Here is a 24,108-nt window from a genome sequence, read left to right as displayed (position 1 = left end):
TACACGTCTTGAATCCTTAGGAAGCATAATCCACTTTTCTTTTGACGGTCGTCATGCATTATTTTGGATGACCATCGAGAAATAAAGCAAAGATGAAAAGCGGGCACTATTTTTGCTAGACATGTCATTACCCAGGGTGAAACCTCACCCATTCTTAATACCAAAAGTCTGGCATGGTGTTAGGGAAAAAGAGCTTTTTGGACACATTGGTACTCCTTGTTTGGCCTTGAAATACTTACCTACACTTGAATTATTTTATTACTCTGAAGTTGTTACATCAAGCCATTATCTATTGAGAAGTTTAGTTTTATAAGCTAAGTTCACTTTCATTGTGAAAAGCATGTTTCCCCTTTTCTTTTGCATGCTGCTACGTGTCGCTACGCAATTTGAGACTTGAAGCCTTGAAGGTGGCTCACAGATCAGATTGATCATGCATGCCATTAAAAGGAATCACAAATAGACAATCAAGATTAGAGCCATGGGGTAATCATACTCCCACTTACCAAAGGGGTGGCCCCAGAGCCTTAGCTCTTCAAGAAAGAATATCTACTACAATACAAAACCTTAGTACTCTTTTTAAATGAGCCACGGTGGTCCCAAAGCCTTAGCTCTTCAAGAAAGAATAACAACCACGATACAAACCTTAGCTCAATACAAAACCTTTATTCTCTGATTTTTAGTAAGGCGGAAGGTATGCACTCCTCGATTTATTTGCACTCTTTGGATGTTTTTTTTGGGTGTCTATAATCAGATTGGTTTTCTGGGAAGTTGAAGAATTTCTTAAATTGATTTTCAATTCCTATCTGTAGTAGAAGGCATGAGTTCGTCGCCTGCGGAAAAGGCCTCTCATCATCACGGAAGAGTAAGTTGAAAGATCTACATTAATGTTCCTGTTTTGTAGAAATCATGCACTCTGTTTGTTTAAGTTATGTTTAATTTCTTTGCTAGCACCGCCCATATTTATTTCTTTTGAAAACAGAAATTTGTACACACTCTTAGATTATGCGGGCTCAATTGGGCATTCTTTCTGATTAATTTCTTTTGAACAATTACCTGCGCTTAACGCTTCCTTTGTGGGTTTGTGCGGTTTTTTTTCCCCCCCCTTCTGAGTGAATTTTAAAAAAAATGCTTAATTGGGTTTCTTTTTTTGTGGGATTTTTGTTTTTTGATAATCATTCTCATTTTGTAGAGATTGACTGGATTTTTGTGTTTTTCAAAATCAATTTCTGTTGGCTCTAGATATGCTTAAATCATCCTATTTTGCAGGGCTTAATTGGTCTTGTATGTGTGCATGTGTGTGTGTGTGTGTGTGTACACTCTTTGCAGGCTTGTTTAGAGGAAGCACCCACAAGGCTTCTCCATGACTGGATTTTTGTGTTTTTCAAAATCAATTTCTGTTGGCTCTAGATATGCTTAAATCATCCTTATTTTGCAGGGCTTAATTGGTCTTTGCATGTGTGCATGTGTGTGTGTACACTCTTTGCAGGCTTGTTTAGAGGAAGCACCCACAAGGCTTCTCCATGACTCTGCATCTTATCTCATATCTTTCACACATGCGTTGTTTGAGAAAATCACCCACCTGCCATTCCCCATTGGAACAACCATCAAGTGTGTGGAAGGCATGGTGGATCCATGGACAGATCCTCTAGTAGAAGCCTTGGAATGCCATGGCTTGAACATCCTTGCTGCTATTGATGATAAGGTACGGCTAAATTCACTCAACATACATTTGGGTTTAAAATTAATCACATGTGAAACTTCTTAATCCTGTGATCATAGCCTGAAAATCCTTTATCATGTTATCATAGCATGAAAGCTCTAAACCATGTTGTCAGAGCTAATCATGCTACCATAGCGTGAATGCCCTTTATCGTGTTATTAAGCCTTCATCATGATTGAGGATTTTCATGTTCTCACCCTTCATCATGACGTGAGTCCTAGTCTTATGTTATGATGACATGACATGGTTGTGGGTTTTTATGCTAAGAAACCTTTACTTGATGACATATTCGAAAGCTTTTGCATTTATGAGACCTCCAATGAAGCCATGATCAAGGGTTGTTTCCTGGGCCTTTGTTGATAGCATGATTGAGGGTTTCTATTATACATGCCCTTCATTCTAAGCACATGATAAGTTATCACAATAGCAAACATGTTTAAGAGGATTTGATTGATTACCCTTTGCTTAGATGAGTTATTATTCTCAACTGGAGGTCATTAAAAATATTGCTGTGCCCTGGTGAACACGATCAAAATACAATAATTTGTAGCGACTTGTACCCTCTATTGAGCCCTCTCATTGCTGTTACCTTGATCTCAGATATATGCCATGGGTACCTTTGTTGAAGGATGCGTCCTCTGTACAGCTGCACGATTCAAAGTGGTTTCTACTCTTCTATTCAAACGAGGGTTAATTGGAACTTCTGCTGACTTGTGGTTAAAACACGAGGCAATGGTAAAAGAAGGCGTACAAAAGGCTGTCCATTTAGCCAACAAGCTCCCTCTGGTCAATCTTGCCACACCTCTGTTTTGTGCAATGTCAGCACCGCTGGCAAGGGCGATTTCCGACTGGCTAGTGAAGCAGGGTGAAAGGAGAGAGGAGGACATGGAAGTGACAAACTATAACTGCATGGTGCAAAAACAACAGGTGGAGGATGAATGCCCGACCACCGGCTTGAAGGCTTCAAGCTACATGGATGCTGTGCATCTTGCAGGGAAGGATGTGGACATGGATTATGTGGATGTGGGTGTGGGTGTGAGGGCAGGGAAGGATGTGGATGATGTGGATCATGGTGTGGGTGTAAGGGCAGAGAAAACAGCAGAGGTTGGCTCAATTGAAGAAGAGGATTACTTGCCAGACGTTCTCGAGATGATCGATTCCAGCTGGCTTTTGGGCATGACTGCTGCTTCCTCCTTACCGAAGAAGACTGCAAGGCCTTCAAGTTCTGGGTCGAAGCTCAAAAGATAGTAAAGCAATGTTTTCTTCTTCTTTTTTTGGCAATTGCACAGAGGTCATGTATAGCATCAGTCTTGATGCTGGCTTGTATTATGAGAACAGTTCCTCTGGCTTGCCAAAACTCCATTCATGTGTAGACAGCTGAATCATGCCGCCCAACTCTTTATGTATCATATCGCTACATTTAGAATGCATTGTGGCTTTGCATAAAATGGAGTATCATTGAACTCCAAACCTTTTAAAAAAAGAATAATTCAGGGTATTTGTTGTTGATGAACATCCGCCAGCATGGCATCCTTTTTTTGATTATTCTGCCACAGCCACCAACGTGCATGCCTTCCATTGACAGGTCAGGCATGAAACTTTTGGAAGTTGCACTGTGTAATTGTTTTTATATGAGAAAGGTTTTCCACTTTCCTGTGTTGAATATACTGCCTTGAGGTTTGAAACAGATTGAGAGCTTTGATAGAGTTCTTGAAGTGAAATCTGGTAGGGATAAGCTGTGGATGGTAGCTGACCTTTTTTTGTTAGAAGGTTATATAATATTTACTTAATTTTGTGCAAGTGGCTTTATAGACACATGTCCCTGGCCTCTGAAAGAGGTGAAGGGGAGATCTCACCTGTCCCTCCCTCATGGTTGCAGACTCCTGCTTGGCCAACCCCTGCCTGGCCGATGGGCATTGATGATGTCTGTAAAGGCAATCCACAAACTTTAGAACTCTAAACTGGAGCATTTAGGTTTTTGTCTATATGCTTTGAGGTTGAAAACTTGGATTCATATGGCACACTCGGTTTTCTGGTGACGAAGCCAATCACAAAAGTGTTTCTCTGTTCGAGCCTCCAAACGAACTTGCTCGTCTCTGACCCCAGCTCGAAAAACAAAAAAGAAAAAATGTTCCCTGAAGTAGGGATCTTATGTTCTTTGGTTACAGATTTTGACCAAGTGAACTGATAGACAACAACCAGTATATGATCTATAATATATAATATTAGTAGCATTAAGGAAATGGAGAGAAGCAATATGGCAAGTGCTTGGGGCATCTGTCCATCTCCTTCCAGCGTGAAATGAAGTGCCACTCGTATGGTTTGGGTTGGATGTGCATGCATTGTTTCTTGGTGATGTGTGATGTGTATAGGATTAGAATATTCCTTTTGTGTTGGAGGAGGACAAATCCCATCCTCAATTGTAGTATGACGTGTATCGTTCCCCATGGCAGCAAGATCGTAGACAATGGTAAAGTTTGAGAGGTTTCTCCAACAAAAAAAAAATTCCCTTGCTCTCTTGTTTATAGCCCGAATCAAATAAAATACCAAATTTGAACATTCCTTTTCTTTTCAGTATATGTAGAGCTTGTAACAAGATATTGGATGGTGAAGATGAGGACCAAGAATATGACCACTACTCGCTCTGAGGACTGAGGCAACTTGTCGGTTGTACCAATTCCTAGCTTTTTTGAGGATTCCCATGGAAAGGTTATGATAAGAATACCCATCATCTCATGGCACGGGGCTCTAAGCTCATTTGGGATGGCAAGTTTGGGCTCCCCATTAAGTAAAAAGCTAAATTACTGTAGCTTGGTGAACAATTCAATCAAATAGTCCATTAATATCTAAATGGTCAATCAATTAGAAGGGCGACTTAAGTCACACACAAAAACTACCTTTAAAATCACATGCTTTTATTCATTCCTATGATTGCTTTTTCTTTTTCTTTGAACGTTTCACTTTTAGGCTCATATAACATGTGTATCCTTGGACTAGCAAATTTCTAATTCATTCGTAAGTTGCTTTTTTGTTGTGCTTTGAAAGATATATATATATATATATATTTCGTTGTTTCATGCATCATAACCATAGTGATTGAAAAAGCTTTGCATTGATAAGGTTATTTTCTCTTACTTCTCCCTCTTATTAATTAAAGAAATCATAAATTTCATCTTAGCACACATTATGGGCATATACTCTTAAGACGAGTGGTTGGAGCGATAGCACAATTGATGCTATTGGCTAGTGTTGGCCAAGGCAAGAGTTTGGAATCAAGTTTCAAGAAGCTTTGGTTGTTTTCACCAACTAAGAGAACAAATAATAAATTGAGCCTCATCGAAGAGTAAATGACTATTTTAGAGAAACAAAGGTTTTCTTCTTATGTTACAATTCTATCCACCCTTTGGGGAGGTGAAGAAGAGGGAGGGACATTATATTGTGTTTGAAGAATTTGGATTCAAGGCCATTTTGGACCCTGCAAGTTTTCTCTTAGCATTTTGTGAACATGCTGATTACCCAATTTTTGGTTCGATGCATAGTGATTGAAGCTCTAGTTGATGAGACGACTTGGATTAATTTCAGACATCTATCCAAATTTAAGAAAACCTCTCAAGCTTTGAAGACCTTTTAGCTCTTCTGATCAGTGAAGAGATAAATATTGTGAGTAAACCATCTTCTAGAAATATGCAAGAGCATGCCTTCTACATGGACAAAGGTAGAGGTAGATCCTTATCTATAGGCTGTTTTGGAAATAGAAATCATGGCCAGCAAACAGCAAGAATCTAATGCACAAACAAGTGGAAGAGGTCACTCTAGAGGCAGGGAGAGCCAATCACATGAACAGTGATTTAGAGATATATAGATGTTCAAGTCAAGATCTTACCTTTGCCTTGTCGAAGCACGTGTCATTGGGTCTTACCTTCGAGTTTGCAAATACAACTTCCTATGTGGATACAGTAGCTCGTCCGTCATCGTGTCCTCACTCCATTGTCACACCAAAATGCTTCTTGCCAAAGGGGTGAAGGAAGATATCTCAATGCCTAGATGGAGGCAAGAAGAGATGATCCTTCGTGATGGTTCTCTCTCACAAAAGATGGGAAAAGAAGAAACTAATGCAAGAGGAAAACCTATAATCACACCTATCCAAACAAAAGCAAGTAAGAACACAGTAGCATGCAAACAAGCAAGAGAGAGCTCACAAGAAAACTATTGCGCGAATGAATGATTGTGACTTGCTTATTATTAAAAATGACTTATATACGACTAGTTTTCACACTAGGTTGGCCAAACTTAAAAATGGTCCGACTTCTATTACTAATCTTAAGCAACTATATACACTAAGTCCGTAGACTTTCCCTATTTGATAAATATCACTCTATATGTTCCCAATGTCGTCTTACAACAGTTAAGTGTCCGTTCTCATGTGGGTAAGATAGCAAAGTCCCTTAGGTAGATCGAGTGGGCAAAACCATGTTAATCAATGGAGTGGTTAACATACCCCCCTTCCTAATGATGACCGCATCCTCATGTCACCCAAGTCAGTGGTGAAGCTACTGTAGAGAAGAGGATGGTCCAAGATACACCATGGAGTATCCTGAAGCAACTTGTAGGCTTTATCAATTCCAAGGATTCCCATGGAAAGTTATGATAAGAATACCCATCATCTCATGGCACGGGCTGTTAAGCTCATTTGGGATGGCAAGTTTTGGCTCCCTATCAACTTGGATATCTATCTTGCTAGTAATAAAAACTAAAATATTGTAGCTTGGTGAACAATTCAATAAAATAGTCCATTAATATCAATAAAATGGTCAATCAATTAGAAGGGCGCAAGGCGACTTAGTCAAGCTTCCCTTTCTACAAATGGACCCACCATCCTTATAAAAAGCTGGCATATGCCCTTCAGTAACTCTCTCTCTCTCTCTCTCACACACACACACAAATCACATGCTTTTATTCATTCCTATGTTGCTTTTTCTTCTTCTTCTTCTTTGAAGAGTCGCATGAGGCTCTCATATAACATGTGTGTATCCTTTGACTCTAGCAAATTTCTAGAGATTCTTTTGACAGCTCGCAAAACTTAATCTTGACAGAAGCTATTATTAGCAGCAAAGACCATGTATGTCATACAGCCCCAATAGTCGGTTGCCAAGTCCGATTTAATCTTCCTCGTCTAAAGCTTGTTATTCATTCGCAAGCTCCTTTTTTTGTTGTGTTATTTTAAAAAATAATAATAATAATAATTTGGTTGTTTCACGCATCATAACCGTAGTGATTGAAAAAGCTTTGCATTGATCAGGTTATTCTCCTCTAATTAACTAATTGAAAAAATGATTAATTTCATCTTAGCACACATAATGGGCGTATACTCTTAAGACGGGGAGCTCGACGGATAGTACAATTGATTGGGCAATGTTGGCCAAGGCCACAGTTTGTAATCAAATTTCAAGTTGCTTTGGTTGTTTTTACCAACTAAGAGAACAAATAATAAATTGTCTCACGTAAGAGTAAATGATTATTTTAGAGAAACAAAGGTTTTCTTCTTATGTTACAGTTTTATCCACCCTTCATAGTGAACAAGAGGGACGTCTTATGTTACAGTTTTATCCACCCTTCATAGTGAACAAGAGGGACGCTAAGAAGGCCATTTCAGGCCTTGTTTTGGCTCTGCAAGTTTTCTCTTGGCACTTTGTGGTGTTGATTAGTGTGTATATCCAATTTTTGGCTCAGTGTTGATTTCGAGTGTGTATATCTAATTTCTGGTTCAGTGTGCATAGTGATAACAGAAATTTGGTTACAAGATAGTTTCGACAGAGAATATGATATTTGTAAGTTGTTGTGATAGATGTGTATGTTTATGTGCCTGGTTCACATACATGGCTTTATAGTATTGTAGGAGGTGTCTGCATTAGAGATTACAGGTTTACTGCAAGTGTAGATTTTACAGGTATTATTTAGTAAGTTGTTACATGTGATCATGTCTAATGGTCTATCCCATATTGTGAGCAAGAAGCTGGACAAGAACAACTTCCAAGCATGGAAGTTTAGGATGAGAAACTTCCTTGTGAAAAAAGGATATTAGGAGTTTGTTTTTCAGGTGACGAGAACGAGCAGGAACTTTCGAGAAAGAAAATGTCACTCCTCAATAGGCGTAGGCCATAAGGCTTGGCATAAGAACATCAGTAAAGTGATGTACTGGTTGTCTGTTAGTGTGTTGGATGCTATGATCGGTCAAATAAAGGATACAACAACACCCAAAGATGCATGGGATACCTTGGTTAAGTTATATAGCACAAGTACCAAGGCAAGAAAGATACAATTCAAGTAAGAGACATAATATGCAAAGGAATAAGATGAATATTAGTGATTACTCATTGAAACTGAAAGGCCTTGCAAATACTCTCACCTCTATTGGATCTCTAGTTGATGTGAGGACGACTTAATGTTGGTCATATTGAATGGACTTGGCAAAAACTATGATCGATTTTGAACATTTATCCAAACTTGAGAAAACTTCCCAAACTTTGAATACCTTATACTATTTTGATCACACTGATGAGAAGATGAATATCAGGAGTGAATTGTCTTTTGGAAATACGAAGAAGCATGCCTTCTACATGGACAAAGGTAGAGGTAAAGACAGGTCTTCATTTATAGGCTGAGGTGCATGTCATTTTAGGAAACGAAAATCGTTGTCAGCAAACAACAGGAGTCTAATGCACAAACAAGTGGAATAGGTTACTCTAGAGGCAGGGAGAGCTAGAAAGGCCAAGGTGGGATGATAAAGAAATCAAAGTGAAAATAACATGAAGTACTATTATTATAGCAATCTAAGTGATATAGCAAAGAACTTTTATAAAAGCAGAATGATATTAAAAGTGAGAATTTGTAGCACAAGGGAACAATGTATCTTGAAGTAAGCAAGCCGAAGATAGAAGTGAGCAGCTTTTTGTGATACGGCATACACTTATTTCCTTGATTGCAAATGCATGGAATCTTGGAGATATATGGTATGTTCATTCAGGTTCTTCTAACCACATGAGCATTCATGGTGAGTGATTTAGAGATATGTAGAAGTCATGATCTTACCTTTGCCTTATCAAAACATGTGCCATTGGATCTTGCCTTTGAGCTGCAAATACAATTTCCCATGTGGGTGCGCTAGCTCATCTATCGCACCCTCACTCCATTGTCACATGGGAATGCTTCTTGTTGCAAAAGTGGTGAGAAGGGAGAGCTCTCAATGCCTAGATGGAGGCAAGAAGAGATGGTCCTTTGTGATGGTTCTCTCTTATAGAAGAAGGGATCAAAAGCAATTAATGCAAGAGGGAAAAGAAGCAATTAATGCAAGAGGGAAACATATGATCACACCTATCTAAATAAAAGCAAAAGTAAGAATACAATAGCAAACAAGAAGAGGAGAACGAAGAGAGCTCACAAGAAAACTATTGCAAGGGAATGATTGTGTCTTGCTTATTATAAAAAATGACCTATATATAAATGACTAGTTTTTACACTAGGCTGGCCAAACTTAAAAATGGTCCGATGTCTATTACTAATCTTAAGCAACTATGTACACTAAGTCTTTATACTTTTCCTATTTGACATTAAGTGCATAATAAGACTACTTTTTATATGTTCCAGCACTGTTTTACAACAGTTAAGTGTCCACTATCATGCGAGTAAGATGGAAAAGTCCCTTACAATAGGTCGAGTGGATGAAAACATGTTAACCAACGGAGTGATTATTAACATGCCTCCCTTCCCGATGGTGGCTGAGTCCTCGTGTCACCTAAGTCGGTGTTGAAGTTGTTGTGTAAAGAAGTGGATAGTGTGGATGTTCTAGGATATGCTATGGAGTTGCGTTGGTGGGCCAAGGTTAAAAGGTTAGTTTGGGACCAATCCATAGCCAGATAATAGGGCAAGGTGATGGATAGCTTTGGGAAGCCCTCAGAAGTAGGCAGCTTATTGAGGTGGCATGGAAAGTGATAGGCGATATATAGGTTCTTCATGCCTGGCCTCCGTTGGTTGTGGAAGTAGTGTCGACAATTCAAAATGAGGTGGTTGTTGGAAGCAAGCCGTACCCTATGTTTGGCAGAACGGGTGCCATGACCCCATGAAATGGAGCACGAGTAGATGGAGGTCCAGGAGGTATTATACGCGAATCTCCTAGTGTGATACCTAGAGATGGAGCATTTGTTGGGGTCAAATATAGCAGAGCTAAGGCAAGGTTTTGTTGGTCGTGAATTGGAGTCAAAATAGAGGACATAGGTGTAGAAGCTCGAGGGAGGTACCTACTACAAGGTTAAGGATTATCTAGGTGATGGGTCGTACAATGGGCCAAAATTATGCCCGCCATGTCCACCCATCCAAATATGTACATAGAGGGTTGGCATTGATGAGGTTAGTTGCAGGTACATGTGTTTGAGAGTGCAATGAGATGTGAGAAGTGAAAAACATTATGAATCCCTTCATGAAATATGCAGGTGACATGCATGGGCAAGGCGGAATGTGTGCACGTATTATGGGTGAACTTCTTCAAACAAAAACTTCTCCAACACAATTTATTTCTTTAACTCTCTTTGCTAACTTCTTCTTTGTATTTACTTACATTCCTTTTCTTGGGGAGTCAAGATCAATAGCTTGTTAGAGGCATGGCAGTGGATTTACACATGGTGGCCCATAGCTGCAAGGGAGCTGGGAGGGGGGGCTATATGGCTTGAGGGATTGGTAGTTTCAAGCACTTGGGATAGAGGTAGGGTGGATTGAATGGGTGGGATGGTCGAAGACAAGGCATGGACAGGTCTTATTGCTGCTGATTGTAGAAAGGTCCAGGCGTGATGGGTCATGTACCATGGGCCATGCTTGCACTTGCCATGGTCTCCCATCTAGAAATGTACCTTCACAGTTGCTATTGGTGATAAGGCTCAATGAATGTATGTTCGTCAAAGAATAGTGCCTATGTTTCTATTACATGCAAAGTCCATGTGTCTATTACATGCAGAGCCCGTAGATATATTGCAGGTGGTGTGCATGGCCATTGGGCAAAATGTGGGCCCGTGTAGAAGTTTATTTCAATGAAAACTCCAACACATTGCTTTCTTGAACACTTATTTGTCGAGTTTCTTGAACCCTTACACATGATTTAAGATAGGGAATTGGTGGTGGATGTGTAATGAGGCTGGGGTATGGCTAAGGTTGGTGGGGTGTCCATGAGGTTGGTGGGGTGTCCATGAGGATGGAAGAATTAAGGACACCCAGTCTAACATGGACACCGGGAAGCCATGAATGATAGGTGGATTGCTAGACATGGCCAAATGGATGAAGCATGGTGATGTCAGCAGGAAGAAGGATTACATAACTCTCTTAGGAGTGAAATGATGGAATGCCGAATACTACCAACCGTGGGCATGTTGTTGAGATTTGAGGTGACATAAGAGCTAGAGAGAATGTGACAAGAGTTGAGAATTATCCAGCCGTATGACGGGAAACTGTCACGAGCAGTTCTAAATCGGCGGTCAGGCAGGGAACATGTACTCTTCTCATATAAAAGGGAGACATTTCAAGCAATGAAATATATCACTTGCAACATCTCAAGTCTTTTTTATGAGTACAAGTTTCCATCTTGTAACCTAATTGAACTTGAGTCTAATCTTAATTAGCGCATACTCATGATGAGTCTTCTTCATTTTTATCCATTGTAGATTAGGTTTGTCATTAGAGTAGGATTAATTCTTGATTAGGTAAATGTTTTGCTAGTAGGAGAGTTTGATTCATAGTTTTAACATGGTATCAGAACTTGGGTAAGGCTCTCCATTTAACCAAGGAGGGGATTTGGAAACTTGGCTTCAAGTTAAAGTAGGATTAGTATTAATCTATAAGTAGATTACGATCTCTCCTCATTTAAGGGTTTGTCATTCTAGGCGAGCAACAACTACTGCCCGTTTTCTAGGTTAGTAGGAACAAGAATGCTCATTGGGTCTCACACACCCACGTGCATAGCCAACAGCATGTAGCGATGTAAGAGCATCGTCAACAGTAGCAAGCAGCGCAAAAGAATCAGAGAAGTTAGCGCATCAGCAATCCGAGTAGCTCCGTCAAATAGCAGAGGCAATCAGCAGCATCACCAGGCAATCGCTTTTTGCAGAAGTAGCGACGACGAAGATGAGAGAGAAAAAAAGCGAGACATCACATCCACGCTAGTTTGTGTGTAGCACCGTGAGCCATCGTCAACAAGCTGAGAAAAGGCAGCGCAAAATCCTCCAGTCGCTCTGCAAGCACCATTGTGTGTAACCTATACCGGGAGCATCCTCAAAGCAAATCGACTCGTCTTGGGCGAACAGAGCGTGCATAGTCAACAGGAGCACAGAAGCCTTCAGCCAAATCACCAGAAGCAAGGAGACGGAGTCTACAGCAAGCACCATTGCCATTGGTTGAATAACCTTCTTAAAAATAATAAGATTAAAAAAGAATCCAATGACAAAGGTTCCAAAACCTTATCTTCTTCATATCTTCCTTCTAAGAGGTCATTCACATGGAAAAGGAAACCTTCATGTTAATTATGTTAACACCAAACAACATGTGTACATCAATGGTATCTTTTGCAAAAGTTTTTACAAAGACATCATTGACAAGTTATTTTCGCACAAAATGTAATCTTTGTAAGCGGCCAACTGAGCATGCCAGCATGTGTGAAAATAAAGAGGAAAAATTCTTGTAAAAATGCCGCAACCAAATGAGTATGCGAGTGCATGTGTGCATAAACAAAGAAAGAGTGCATTTACATCAAATGTAAACATGATCAAGTATCAACTAAGCAACATTAAGCTACCAAAACCACCTCCAACCTCTCAAACAAAAAAATTTGTTTTAAAGAATCCTACTTCCTACAAAAAGTTCTTGTAACTATCCTTTGGCACCGATGATGTATCCAAAGTAGAAGAAATAGCCAAAAAATTGTTATCTCACTCTTTGGAGACCTCTAGACCTCAAAGATAGGTTAAGTCTTTATCAAGGGGGGGACCTTACTCTTAGAGATGACCTCTAGGCCTCAAAGATAGGTCAAGTCACGATCAAGGGGGAGTGTTGAGATTTGAGGTGACATAAAAGCTAGAGATAATGTGACAAGAGTTGAGAATTATCCCACATGCAAGAGAAAAGCCAACATGTACTCTCCTCATATAAAAGGGAGACATTTGAAGCAATGAAATATATCACTTGCACAACATCTCAAGTCTTTTTATGAGTACAAGTTTCCATCTTGTAACCTAACTGAACTTGAGTCTAATGTTAATAAGCACATACTCATGTGATGAGTCTTCTTCATTTTTATCCACCTTAGATTAGTGTTGTCATTAGAGTAGGATTAGTTCTTGATTAGGTAGATATTTTGCTAGTAGAAGAGTTTGATCCATAGTTTTAACACATGTGGCATCACTTTGACATTCTAGGGTGTTCTTGATGGATTGGGTGCATGGATCTAAGAGCTCCATAGACCACAATTAGGAAGTACATGTGATTGGGCAAGGCTTCTCTGGTGGCATCTTCAAAAAGTCCGATGGAAAGCTAGTAGTCCTTGTTGTGAGTGCACATATGTCAAAAATGTGTTGCATGCTTAGATGGAAAGAGGGGTGGACTAAGCAAGAAGAACAAGACTCAATGAAGAGATAACGTGTGGTGTAGAGACCATGGGTACAATTGACTGAAGGCATGGGTGCATGAATGGGTGTCGGATGGACCACAAGGTAGGAAGGACAGTCCAATCCTATGTGCTTAAGTGCCGGTGGCGAATGGATGTGAGTGAAGAGGATTGAGTGCAAACCAAAAATTTGCAAGGGTTTGGTATGATAGTCACGAGATGACGACTCAAGGCATGGGTGCCTGATGGACCACAAGGTAGGAAAGATGGTCTAGTCCTATGTGCTTAAGTGTCGGTGGCAAAGGGATATGAGTGAAGAGGATTGACTGCAAACCAGAAACTTGAAAGGGTTTGGTTTGGAAGTGGAAGCAGGTTTGGGTTTCGTGGTAGCTGGATTTTCTTTGGGGTTTATTAGTGGTTTGACAATTGGGTTTTCTGACGACGTATCTACAAAACAATCCCAGTTGTACCTCTACCCTCTGCAAGGAGAACTATACCCACGTAATGGGAGGGGAGCCAATAAAAGTAGTAAAAGGAGGGTCAAGTGGTTACCTGCACTTACCGCGTTGTCAAGAAGAAAGTGGCATGGGCATTTCATTGATTGTTACTTGTTGAAACATTGGTGAAGCACGGCCAAATGAAAGTGTTTGTGCACCGATGGATTTATGCCCATGGTGGTGTGGCCTTGGTGCTTGGATGGGTCATAGATTGTGATTGGAAAGAGTCAATAGTTTGCATGGTGTAGCTGGTAGCAGAGAGACTGGGGTTTATGTTGAGGAAGAGGATGGGGAAGCTAGCTAGCCTTTATCTGAACCTACAAAATCTTGACCACCACATTGACCTTGAGAAATAGTGTTAGTAAACCATTGTGCATGTGCTTGAAGATAGTGTAGTGTGGGACATGCATGCCTACTCTCTGTTTATGTCACACTATCTCCTATATCCAGTCACAAGCACTCAAGCTACATAGGAGGGGGGGGAGGGGGTTGTGGACTTGCCAATCTATAAGGGATGTGATCCTTCCCTAGGAGGTGCTGAAAAAAATGAAATTCATCTCCAATCACCTCGAAAAAAATGTTAGAGTGCTTATACGATAACCCATGGAAGGCACCTCCCACACTTATTCCTCCTCCCCATTGTATCACACAATGTGGGGTCTGGTTCTGGAATGAGATTTTTTTATGCTGTCTTAAATATGATTACATGTTCGGTGAAGGCCTTTGGTGCACTCTAAGGTTCTCTCCTAGGTTCTATGATTGGCACTAGGATAGGGTGAGGGATATACACTCACACAAGGGCAATGGTTTTATACTAGACCACTTACTCAAGAATAGGGCTCTAACTTAGCATGTACCTTCTTCACTACATCTCAAGCTTTTTTCATCCTCTGTTTCTCAAACACAAGGTTGGTATACTCGAGTTTCTTCAAAATGTTTTTGTAATCAATGGCTTTCTTTTCTTTGGGCAAGGATGATGCATCCAAGAGATAGGGGATGCACCCTATCTCTTGGTTTAGGTGTGGATGACTTCTACATCCTTGCCTTGGAGCTTCTTCATAAGGTTTTTGTAATCAACCAAGAGATAGGGGATGCCTCTTCGTGCAGTTGGATGCCTTCTACATCCTTGTCTTGGGGAGGTTATCCACTTGGTCTATCGCGCCTCATGGCAACACTCATTAAAGATGTAGACCTATAGATATGGTCATAAAGCCTCTTACTCTTGAGACTGATCATAAATTGATTAATGAGAAACAAGTCATTTGGTCTCTCCTGGTGGGGATTGCTCATGTGGAGATACTTGATTCTAGTAATATAGTCCCACATTATCTCTTCTACCTCTTACTTAAGGTTATAGATTTGTGCTATGGGGCTCCATTTGGATCCACTAGGTGAGAATTCCATAATGAATGTGTGTCTCAAGACCTCATAGCTAGCATTTTCCAATGGGTTTAGAGAATTCCATAATGAATGTGTGTCTCAAGACCTCATAGCTAGCATTTTCCAATGGGTTTAGAGACCTAAACCATCAGCCTACTGTTCCTTTAAGGAAAAATCCAAATGAGTAGATTTTTCTGGGATCATCAATTCTTCCCATGGACTCACAACCTTTCTAGGTACAGAATAGGATAGATGGTCACTCTAGAGGCTCTAGGCAGATCCTTGATAAGGAGCTTGGCATTCCATAATTGGTTACTCTTGGTGCGCGATGACATCCAATTTGGCCATCCTTTTCATGAGATGTGGAATGGATTTGTTTTGCCCAATTCTAAGAATGTACATGCTATGTTTATGGTAAACCCCCATTCCTATTTCAAACGTTCAGGGTTTGAGATTTCTTGTTTCATGGGGTTGGGATGTGTGGTTTTCCAATGGCACTTGTCCTACGGACGTCAACATGTGGCTTTGAGGCTGGAGGCTACTGCAATTGAGAAGACGTTATGTGAATATGCTTTTGTGGATCCCTTAGGTTTAAGGTAGTCCTAGACATTGGCTCTTGAAGATTTCTTGTGTTCATTATTTCGTGTTTCTTGTTTCTCGTCCAAAATGGAGAGGAGCTATAACTTGGTTCCATGGTGAAAGAAGGCACTTCTATGGGCTCGTGTAAAAACCAAGACTTCTACTTGTAATGTCTATGTTGTTGGTCAGCTCGAGATAAATCTAGCTTAGTATCGACACCAAATGTTCAAAACATTGTGGCATTTGCTTAGAATGGTTTACCTACCTCTAGACTCGTGTCTATTGGCTCACACCTCTAGACTCACAGCTCACATGTCTAGACTCATGGCTCACCTTTCTAGGTTCATGACTTACTTTTGGCCAGACACATCTTTTTTTTTGTGAGGTTGTGGGCTCATGTGTCTTAACTTGATAGATTTTGGCGTGGTGATCCCCGGTAGTGATGACGATGCCAAATATGTTTAAGTGCTTAGCTTAGCCTTGTTGAATCATGTGGTGTCGTTGGGTTTTGCCTTCTAGCCGTGCGCAAGCACCTCTCCTTGATGTAGTGTGCTAGCTCCTCTGTCACATCCTTACTCTGTTGTCGTATTGGAAGGCTCCTTTGTTTGACAAAATAGCCATTCCTCTATATGAAATTACAAAACATAATGTCAAATTTTAATGGGAGCCGAGTGAGGAAGGAGGAAGCTAGCTGAGTGACAAAAGAGGAAGCATTCCATATTTTAAAGAAAATAATGCTTCCATTCTAAGGCAACCAAGATGGCATTTAGTCTTTTGATGTCCATGTAGATCTTCAAGTCTATCCATTGGGGTTAACCATAAAGATAATGTGGGGGAGAGAGAGAGCTTGAGTTTCTTTTGCAAGCAAACACACACACACACACACACACACACACAAGAGAGTGCAAGACACAAGAGAGAGATGGATGGTTGAATTTTCTTCTATCTTCTTCTCTTCTCTACAACCATATAACTAAAAGATAAGAGTACATACATAAAGGGAAAGTACTCTCCTATAACAACATACAAAGTGATCAGTCTATAGTGTGAACCCAACTATATGAGCTGGCGCTATAACTATGCCATAACTCTAGTACTCCAAAGTGGCTTTCACATAGCCTATCATCCCCACTGGTACCATATTAACCATAATCACACCAACTGTGTCAGTGACATAAGTGTGGAAGCTATCACCCAAGCGGGTCATCTATGTCCGTCGCGTAGCACTAGTTGAGCTTGAAATCTCAACACTCCCCCTCAAGCTCAACTCCACACATTACACTCTAAGTAAGATCCTAAACCTGTGGATCTTCTCTGTGTCCAATGCCTTTGTGAAGATGTTAGCCACCTGATCCTCTGTGCTGACATATACCAGATCTACATCACTTGCGAACCTTCTCCCTCACAAAGTGATAGTGCACCTCAATGTGCTTCGTTCTAGCATGGTATATTGGGTTACTGGCCAACTGTATGCTACTCATGTTGTCACAATAAATGATAACTGCCCTATCCACGTGCTCACCTATATCACCAAGTAGCTTATGAAACCAAGCTACCTCACAAGATGTCATAGCTTATGAAACCAAGCTACCTCACATGATGTCATAGCAGCTGCCCTATACTCTGTCTTTGTACTCGACAAGGCAATTGTCGGCTACTTCTTACTGCTCCAACTAACAGTAGCACTCCCAAATGAGAACATAAATCCATTGGTAGATCTCATGTTTGCAACGCTACTAACCCAATCATCATCTATGTACCCATGTAGTTGTATCTCTATACTAGCCTCATAGAAAAGTCCATAATCAGCTATGGACTTTATGTACTTGAGAATCTGTCTAGCCACATCCAAGTGTGGCTTCCTAGGGGTCTACATAAACTAACTCACAAGTCCAACAACATAGCTCAAGTCTAGCCTAGTTAATGGTCATGTAGATCAAGCTACCCACCACCACTATGTGCCTGTATGTAGTGGGGTCCTCCAAAAGCTCACGTGTATCTGCAAAAAGCTTTGTGTTCTACTCCAATGGCACTAAAATAAGCTTATAGCCCTGTCATACCATACTTGGACAAGATGTCCAAGCCATATTGCCTCTGTAATAACAAAATGCCATGAGACGATCTCACCACCTCTATGCCCAAAAAATATCACAGATCACCCAAATCCTTCATCTCAAACTTTTGCTTCAAAAGCCTCCTGACATCATGTATGTCAACATCACTATCACCCCAGTGATAATCAAGTCATCCATAGATGACTAATAGCATGATCCTTCTATCTGTCTTTTTCACATAAAGTGAAAAATCTACATTGGATATCTGAAGTCCCCAATGGTAACAAGATGCTATTAGTCATCCACAGATGACTAATAGCATGATCCTTCTATCTGTCTTTTTCACATAAAGTGAACAATCTACATTGGATATCTGAAGTCCAATGGTAACAAGATACTCCCCAATCTTGTTTAACCATGCTCTGGGCGCTTGCTTCAAGCCATATACAGGGCTTTGCGTAACCTACACAAAAAATCTGGGTATGCATCACTCTCATAACCTAGTGGCTGCATCATGTAAACTTCTTCTTCCAAATCACCATTCAAGAAGGCATTCTTTACATCCATCTGATGTAAAAACCAACCCTTTTCTGCAGCCATAGCAATGAAAGCTCTCATGGTTGCCATTCTTACAACCGAACTGAATGTCTCTTCATAGTTAATGCCATAAGTTTGCACATAGCCTTTGGCCACCAATCTTGCCTTATACCTGCTCATTGAACCATCAATGTTATGCTTGACTTTATACACCCACTTACATCCAATTGTTTGCCTTCTTTTCTTTAGGCAAAGGCACTAACACCCACGTTGCATTTGAATCCAATGTTGCCATCTCCTCATTCGTGGCATCTTCCCATTTCTTATTTCCAAGTGCCTGCTCAAAACAAGTGGGCTCCAATTCCTGTATTGCTTTAACCATGTAAGCATAATGATGGGTTGTATATCCATCATATCTCAACCTGTCAAACAGGGTACCTAATCCTTGTAGACCTCCGTACACTGGATCATTGCCAGGTGTCCTCAAAATAGCCCTCGTTTTCTTACCAGGAGTAACCACAGATGGAATGCCAAGCTTCTCATCAAGGCTCTACTTAGAGTCGCTAGAATCACCATCCACATATGAGTGACCTGCTGACAGATCATGCACAAAAGGTTGATCTACCTTTTCCTTCCCTCTACATGATACATGTGTACCTATATCTGTCCTCAACTTGCCTGACCATGGGCTAACATTAGATCCACTACTAGAGGACCCTCTAGGTCCACTAAGCACCTATGATTGTTACTCTACATATGGTGCAACATCATCACTTCCTACATCTGCATCTTCTATTTCCTTCCTGTTGGTGCATACCAGCTACTCATCTCATCAAAGACAACATCTCTACTTATTCGCATCTCACGAGTGGTAGGGTTATAACATCCATAGCCTTTCTGCTTCATAGTATAACCAATAAAGATGCATTTCTCTACCTTTGGATCCAACTTTGTTCTCACTTCATTAGGAACATGCACATATGCAATACACTCAAACACTTTCAAGTGAGACACATCCAATCTTATGCCTGTAAACTTCTATTCAGGTGTCATACCATGAACAACTGCAGTGGGTGTCTTGTGCATAATGTACAATTCTGCCCAAAAATAATGTGGAATATTCTTTTCAGCCCATCAAGGCGGCACGTGCCACTTCTGCAATGTGATTGTTTTTTCTTTCTATAATATTCTGTTGTTACGGAGTGTACCTGCACGTAACTGTCTCTTGATTCCCTATTCCTAAGAAAATCGCTGAGCTCATTGGAGAAATATTCTCCCCCACCATTTGATCTCAGGGATTTTATTTGCATGCCTTTTTCCTTCTCAACCAAGGCTTTAAATCTATGAAAGTGAGCAAACGTTAACATCTTTGGTGCCACTGCCGAGGATAGGTATTTAGCTTAGGGTCCACACTCTCACTTGCTAAGCTCATTGAATAGCCCGGTTGGAATGCAAAACCAATGGTAGTTGTATGTTTTGGTATGTTTGCTTGTTGTTTGATTTTGTTTTTCAACAATGGAGTTTAATGGAGCATAAGGAGCTTGGGAGTCTTGATCGAAAGTGGGAGATACAAGTAAGTCCCTAATCTTGCTCTTGAAGTTCATTAATTTTTGTTTCCTTCAACATTAATTAAAACTTTCATAATTAGCTTAATCCTTTAATTAGTCTTAGGTCAATAGGTTTTGTAAACATTCTAGGTATCATTGGGTAGCTTGAGGTTAGCTCAAGCTCTAGGTATCATTGGGTAGTTTGAGGTTAGATCAAGCCATCCACAAAAAGAAAACACAAAAAAAATCATCAAGAAAAACCCAAAACCTCAGAGATGTCAGGAGGAAGTTTGGCGTTTTCTAAGAAGCGTACACCTTTTCACTTCTCAAAGCCACAGTCGTTCCTTCTCTTAGCCATGGCCGTTCCTTCCTTGTGGCCAGATCTTTTCAATTCTGCTTCATAAATATGAACAGTGTGTATTCAAGGAGAATAAAGTACATTTAAAAGGGCATAAAAAGCATTAAAAAGGGGTACAAATAGGGTACAACTGCCATTAAGGAGAACATTAGGGGGTGGCTGTCAGAAGACACGTCGTCCTTGCACATTTAGGAGATCTTCCAGACCCAACAAGCATACGCCAGTTCTTTCACAAGCATACACTTGTATCATCTTCCAAGCCACATCTGTGCCTTTCTCAAGCATATGCATGTGCCGTCTAATAAGAAAATGCCCATTGCTTTCCAAGCGAGTGCATGTTCCTTGCTCAGCGTACGTCCATACCTGCTAGAAAAGAACGTCCGTACCTTCTAGAAGAGAACGCCCATTCCTTCTAGAAGAGCACTCGTATGTTACCTCATGTACGGTTGTACCTTAACCTGAAAAAATTATCTAGAGGGAGATCCAGCACCATCACTTTCCACATTCATGCACCTACGCTCTGGGAAATTGGTGTGAAATAACCCTCTATTTAATGCAGAGCCTTCCCACGCTCAATCGCTTATGAACCCTTCGGTCAACATAGCATGAAGTCAAACGGTGTGAGATCGGACCCTTCGGTCAACACAGCATTGAGTCAAATGGTGCTAGTCCTTGACAGAATCAGTCCAGGAGAACGAGGAGCATCCTAGGATGGGACGCACTACCCCTGACCAAGATGCAGGAGGGTTGGAAGCCCAGTGCATTGACCACCGGCCACTCGAGCAAGACCCAGAATCCCTTACACACTCGAAAAGAAGTCTTGTTGCAAGGCTCATAAACTTTATCTTGGGAAACACACAATCAAATGATCCACATTCTGGCATGGAATGCCAGCCTGAAAAGAGAGTCCACACCGCCACTAGACCATAGACCTCAGATATTGCAGAGTGAAAGTAACCCAATCTAGTCAAATGCAGCAGTCTGGGGGACCATGCCTAGCACTGGAATGGCAGACTCATACCAAGACCATAGGTCTATTCCCAACCTAGAACAGGAACCCACTCATTAGGGACTAGAAACCTCCTATCAAAGGGAGAGAGGCTGCCCTAAACAATTCTATCAACTTGCAGCACCTAGGTACCAGCAATACCCGCCTCGTGGAATGTATCTCGGATATCACATGAGACCTTATGATGTCCAAACTAGTCCACCAGGACCACCAATGGTATACTACCCACCCAGCCCATCCTCCTCGCCTATCTTACCCCAACCCACACCAGTCCCCGCCATGGCAGGATTAACTCCGAAAATGTTAAGGATAGCCATGGAAATAGGGAGGGGGTAGCTACACGAATAACAGTACCAACACTAATTTAACGAGCATAAGGGCTTAGACACAAAAGGAATAACCAGCCCACATCTCTAAATTGATCACCAAGTTTGATGGAAGTAGAGATCCCATACCGCACTTGGAGATGTTCAATTAGATTTGCAAGGCATTTGGCTACATGGATGACCAGGTTTTATAAAGTGAGTGCCTTCGGCCTCACCTTAGATGAAAAAGTTGGGCAGTGATGAATGTAGAGGATAAAGCCACCTTTGAAGCCTTGAAAGAGGATTTCGAAGTTGGATACTCATGGCAAGGAACCTGATGCATCCCAATTAAAAAATTGCACAATGTAAAATAGAAGGATGGGGAATCCATCTGGGACTATATCAACTAGGTGAGATACCTCCATTTCCACTGTAATAAAAGAGACAAGTTCTCAGATGAAAGGTTGATTGGGAGGTTTCTTGAGGGCCTTGAAGATGTAGCCTTGCACAACTCCTTATATGCTCTAGCCCACCTAGATGGAGGAGGAGGATTGAGTATTGTTACTAAACAATGTTGGGAGAAATGGGGAGCACCTTCCATGATGACATGGCTTTACTTTGTGAAACTTGCTAATGGAGCCACCGCAAGGCCCATAGGCCTCCTGAGGGATTTGAAGATCAAGATCCTCGGGGCCAACTTCCAACACTCCTTCATGATGATGAACTTTGGCCAGCAACCTGTTTCTTATGATGATGAACTTTGGCCAGCAACCTGTTTCTTATGATTGCATCCTAGGACGTCCCTTCATGAGAGAAACCAAAATGATCCGTGACTGATTGGGAGACATATCATATCTATATCTGGAAGAAATACCAAACAATAAAGGTCAACGTGTGCACTTGAAAAGTCCATCCTATGAGTGGCCGACCCTCGTAGAGGATTTGGTAACAACCACCCGATCCACCGCCGTCCACTTATGCCAAACATGCCATAAGATGATCGATGAGGAGAAGGATAGCACAGAATTTGCACCCCTCCCAGAGCCGAAAGAATCTGAGAAATGGATGCATATCCTTGCTACCTTGGATATACTTCCAAGATGCATAGGCACCTGGTTTACTAGAGCGGACGGGCAAGAAATCATGTCCCTCTGCATGCTAAGCACCGCGTGTATGCCCATAGTCACAAGTGGTCATGAGCTTGGGAATGACCATAGAGAGGAACCATTATAGGGAAACCATCCACGCAAAACTCGTAAATCCAAGGGTTTTCCTGGGAAAAATGCATATGTCTTTTTGACTAAGTCGGAAGAACATTAGCTGAAATATGTTGGAGCTGTTGACACACACGATTACTTCTACCAAGTTTGACAACAAAAGGAGCTCGCCAATGTCTCTATTCTAGTCATACGGTCACCCTTGAACCAAAGAAACTCGTTGATTCCCAACCTAAACCTCAAAATCTTTGTTGCTTCACGCACAAGACACGCAACAAAAAGTTAGCGCTCATAGAAAAAGAAGCCAAAAAACTAATAGAAGAAGAAAGCACTAAAGTTGAGGAGACTAAACAAGTCCCCGAAAACTTTAGGACCTTCAAAATGGCCGATCCTTTTCTACAATACGACTCATTCCAAAGAACCCATGATGGAGAGCAAGGAACATCTTAAGATGGTCCAGCCAAAGTTAAAGAAGTTAACTTGGCATGCCCAAGTGAAGATCCGAGACCCATCTACATAGGGGAAGACCTCTCAGCAAAAGAAGAAAAAGACCTGGTCACTCTCTTCTCATAGAATTCTAAGGTTGCTTCGCATGGAAGTACACGGACATGAAGGATGTACCTCTAGAAGTGGTCAAACATACCATCCCCATGGTAGAAGGAGTGATTCCAATAAAGCAAAGGGCATACTACCCTATGAACCCCAAATACTCCAAGATGGTCCGGGAGGAAATTGAAAGACATAGGCCGGATTAATCTATGAGATAGAGCACACAAAATGGGTTTCACTCATAGCGATAGTGCTCAAAAAGAATAAAAAAGTGTGATTGTGTGTCGACCTCAAAAAGGTCAATGCTGCCACAATACGGGGTTAGTATTCACTGCCCTTCACAAACATGTGCTAGAGAGAGTCACAAGAAAGGAAGCCTATAGCTTCCTCGACGGATTCTCTAGATACAACAAGTGTTGTTGATCCAAAGGATCAACATAAAACATCCTTTCCTACCAAATGGGACATGTATGCATTCTGTGTCATGCCATTTGGGCTGACCAATGCCCCAGGCACCTTCCAACGCCTAATGTGCATGGCCTATAAGAAATACCTTTGAAAATTCCTTAAAGGCGTCATGGATGACCTCTATGTCAATTCTACTTGGACAAGACACTTAGAGTGTTTATGAAAAGTTCTAGAGAGATGTTGACTCTACTGAATCTCTCTCAATCCTCTTAAATGCCAATTTTGGGTTCAACACGGAGTAATCTTGGGA

The 24,108-nt window shown here is 41.1% G+C and overlaps 1 protein-coding gene across 1 annotated transcript; it reads left to right on the top strand.

Moving 5' to 3' along the window:
- Nucleotides 1-550: 550 nt before the first annotated feature.
- On the top strand, nt 551-3,233 carry LOC147632933 (uncharacterized). Its single transcript, XM_086805926.1, has 4 exons — nt 551-691; nt 813-862; nt 1,487-1,702; nt 2,321-3,233. Exons 2-4 carry the CDS (start codon nt 818-820, stop codon nt 2,966-2,968), a joined length of 909 nt encoding a protein of 302 aa, XP_086662052.1. The 5' UTR covers nt 551-691; nt 813-817; the 3' UTR covers nt 2,969-3,233.
- Nucleotides 3,234-24,108: the final 20,875 nt, after the last annotated feature.

Source organism: Cibotium barometz, chromosome 12 (genome assembly GCF_041138505.1).
Source record: "Cibotium barometz isolate CiBa-2024 chromosome 12, ASM4113850v1, whole genome shotgun sequence".
NCBI classification, from domain to species: Eukaryota; Viridiplantae; Streptophyta; class Polypodiopsida; order Cyatheales; family Cibotiaceae; genus Cibotium; species Cibotium barometz.
Note: the sequence above shows the minus strand (reverse complement) of the source record. Positions and strands in the feature narration are given on the sequence as shown.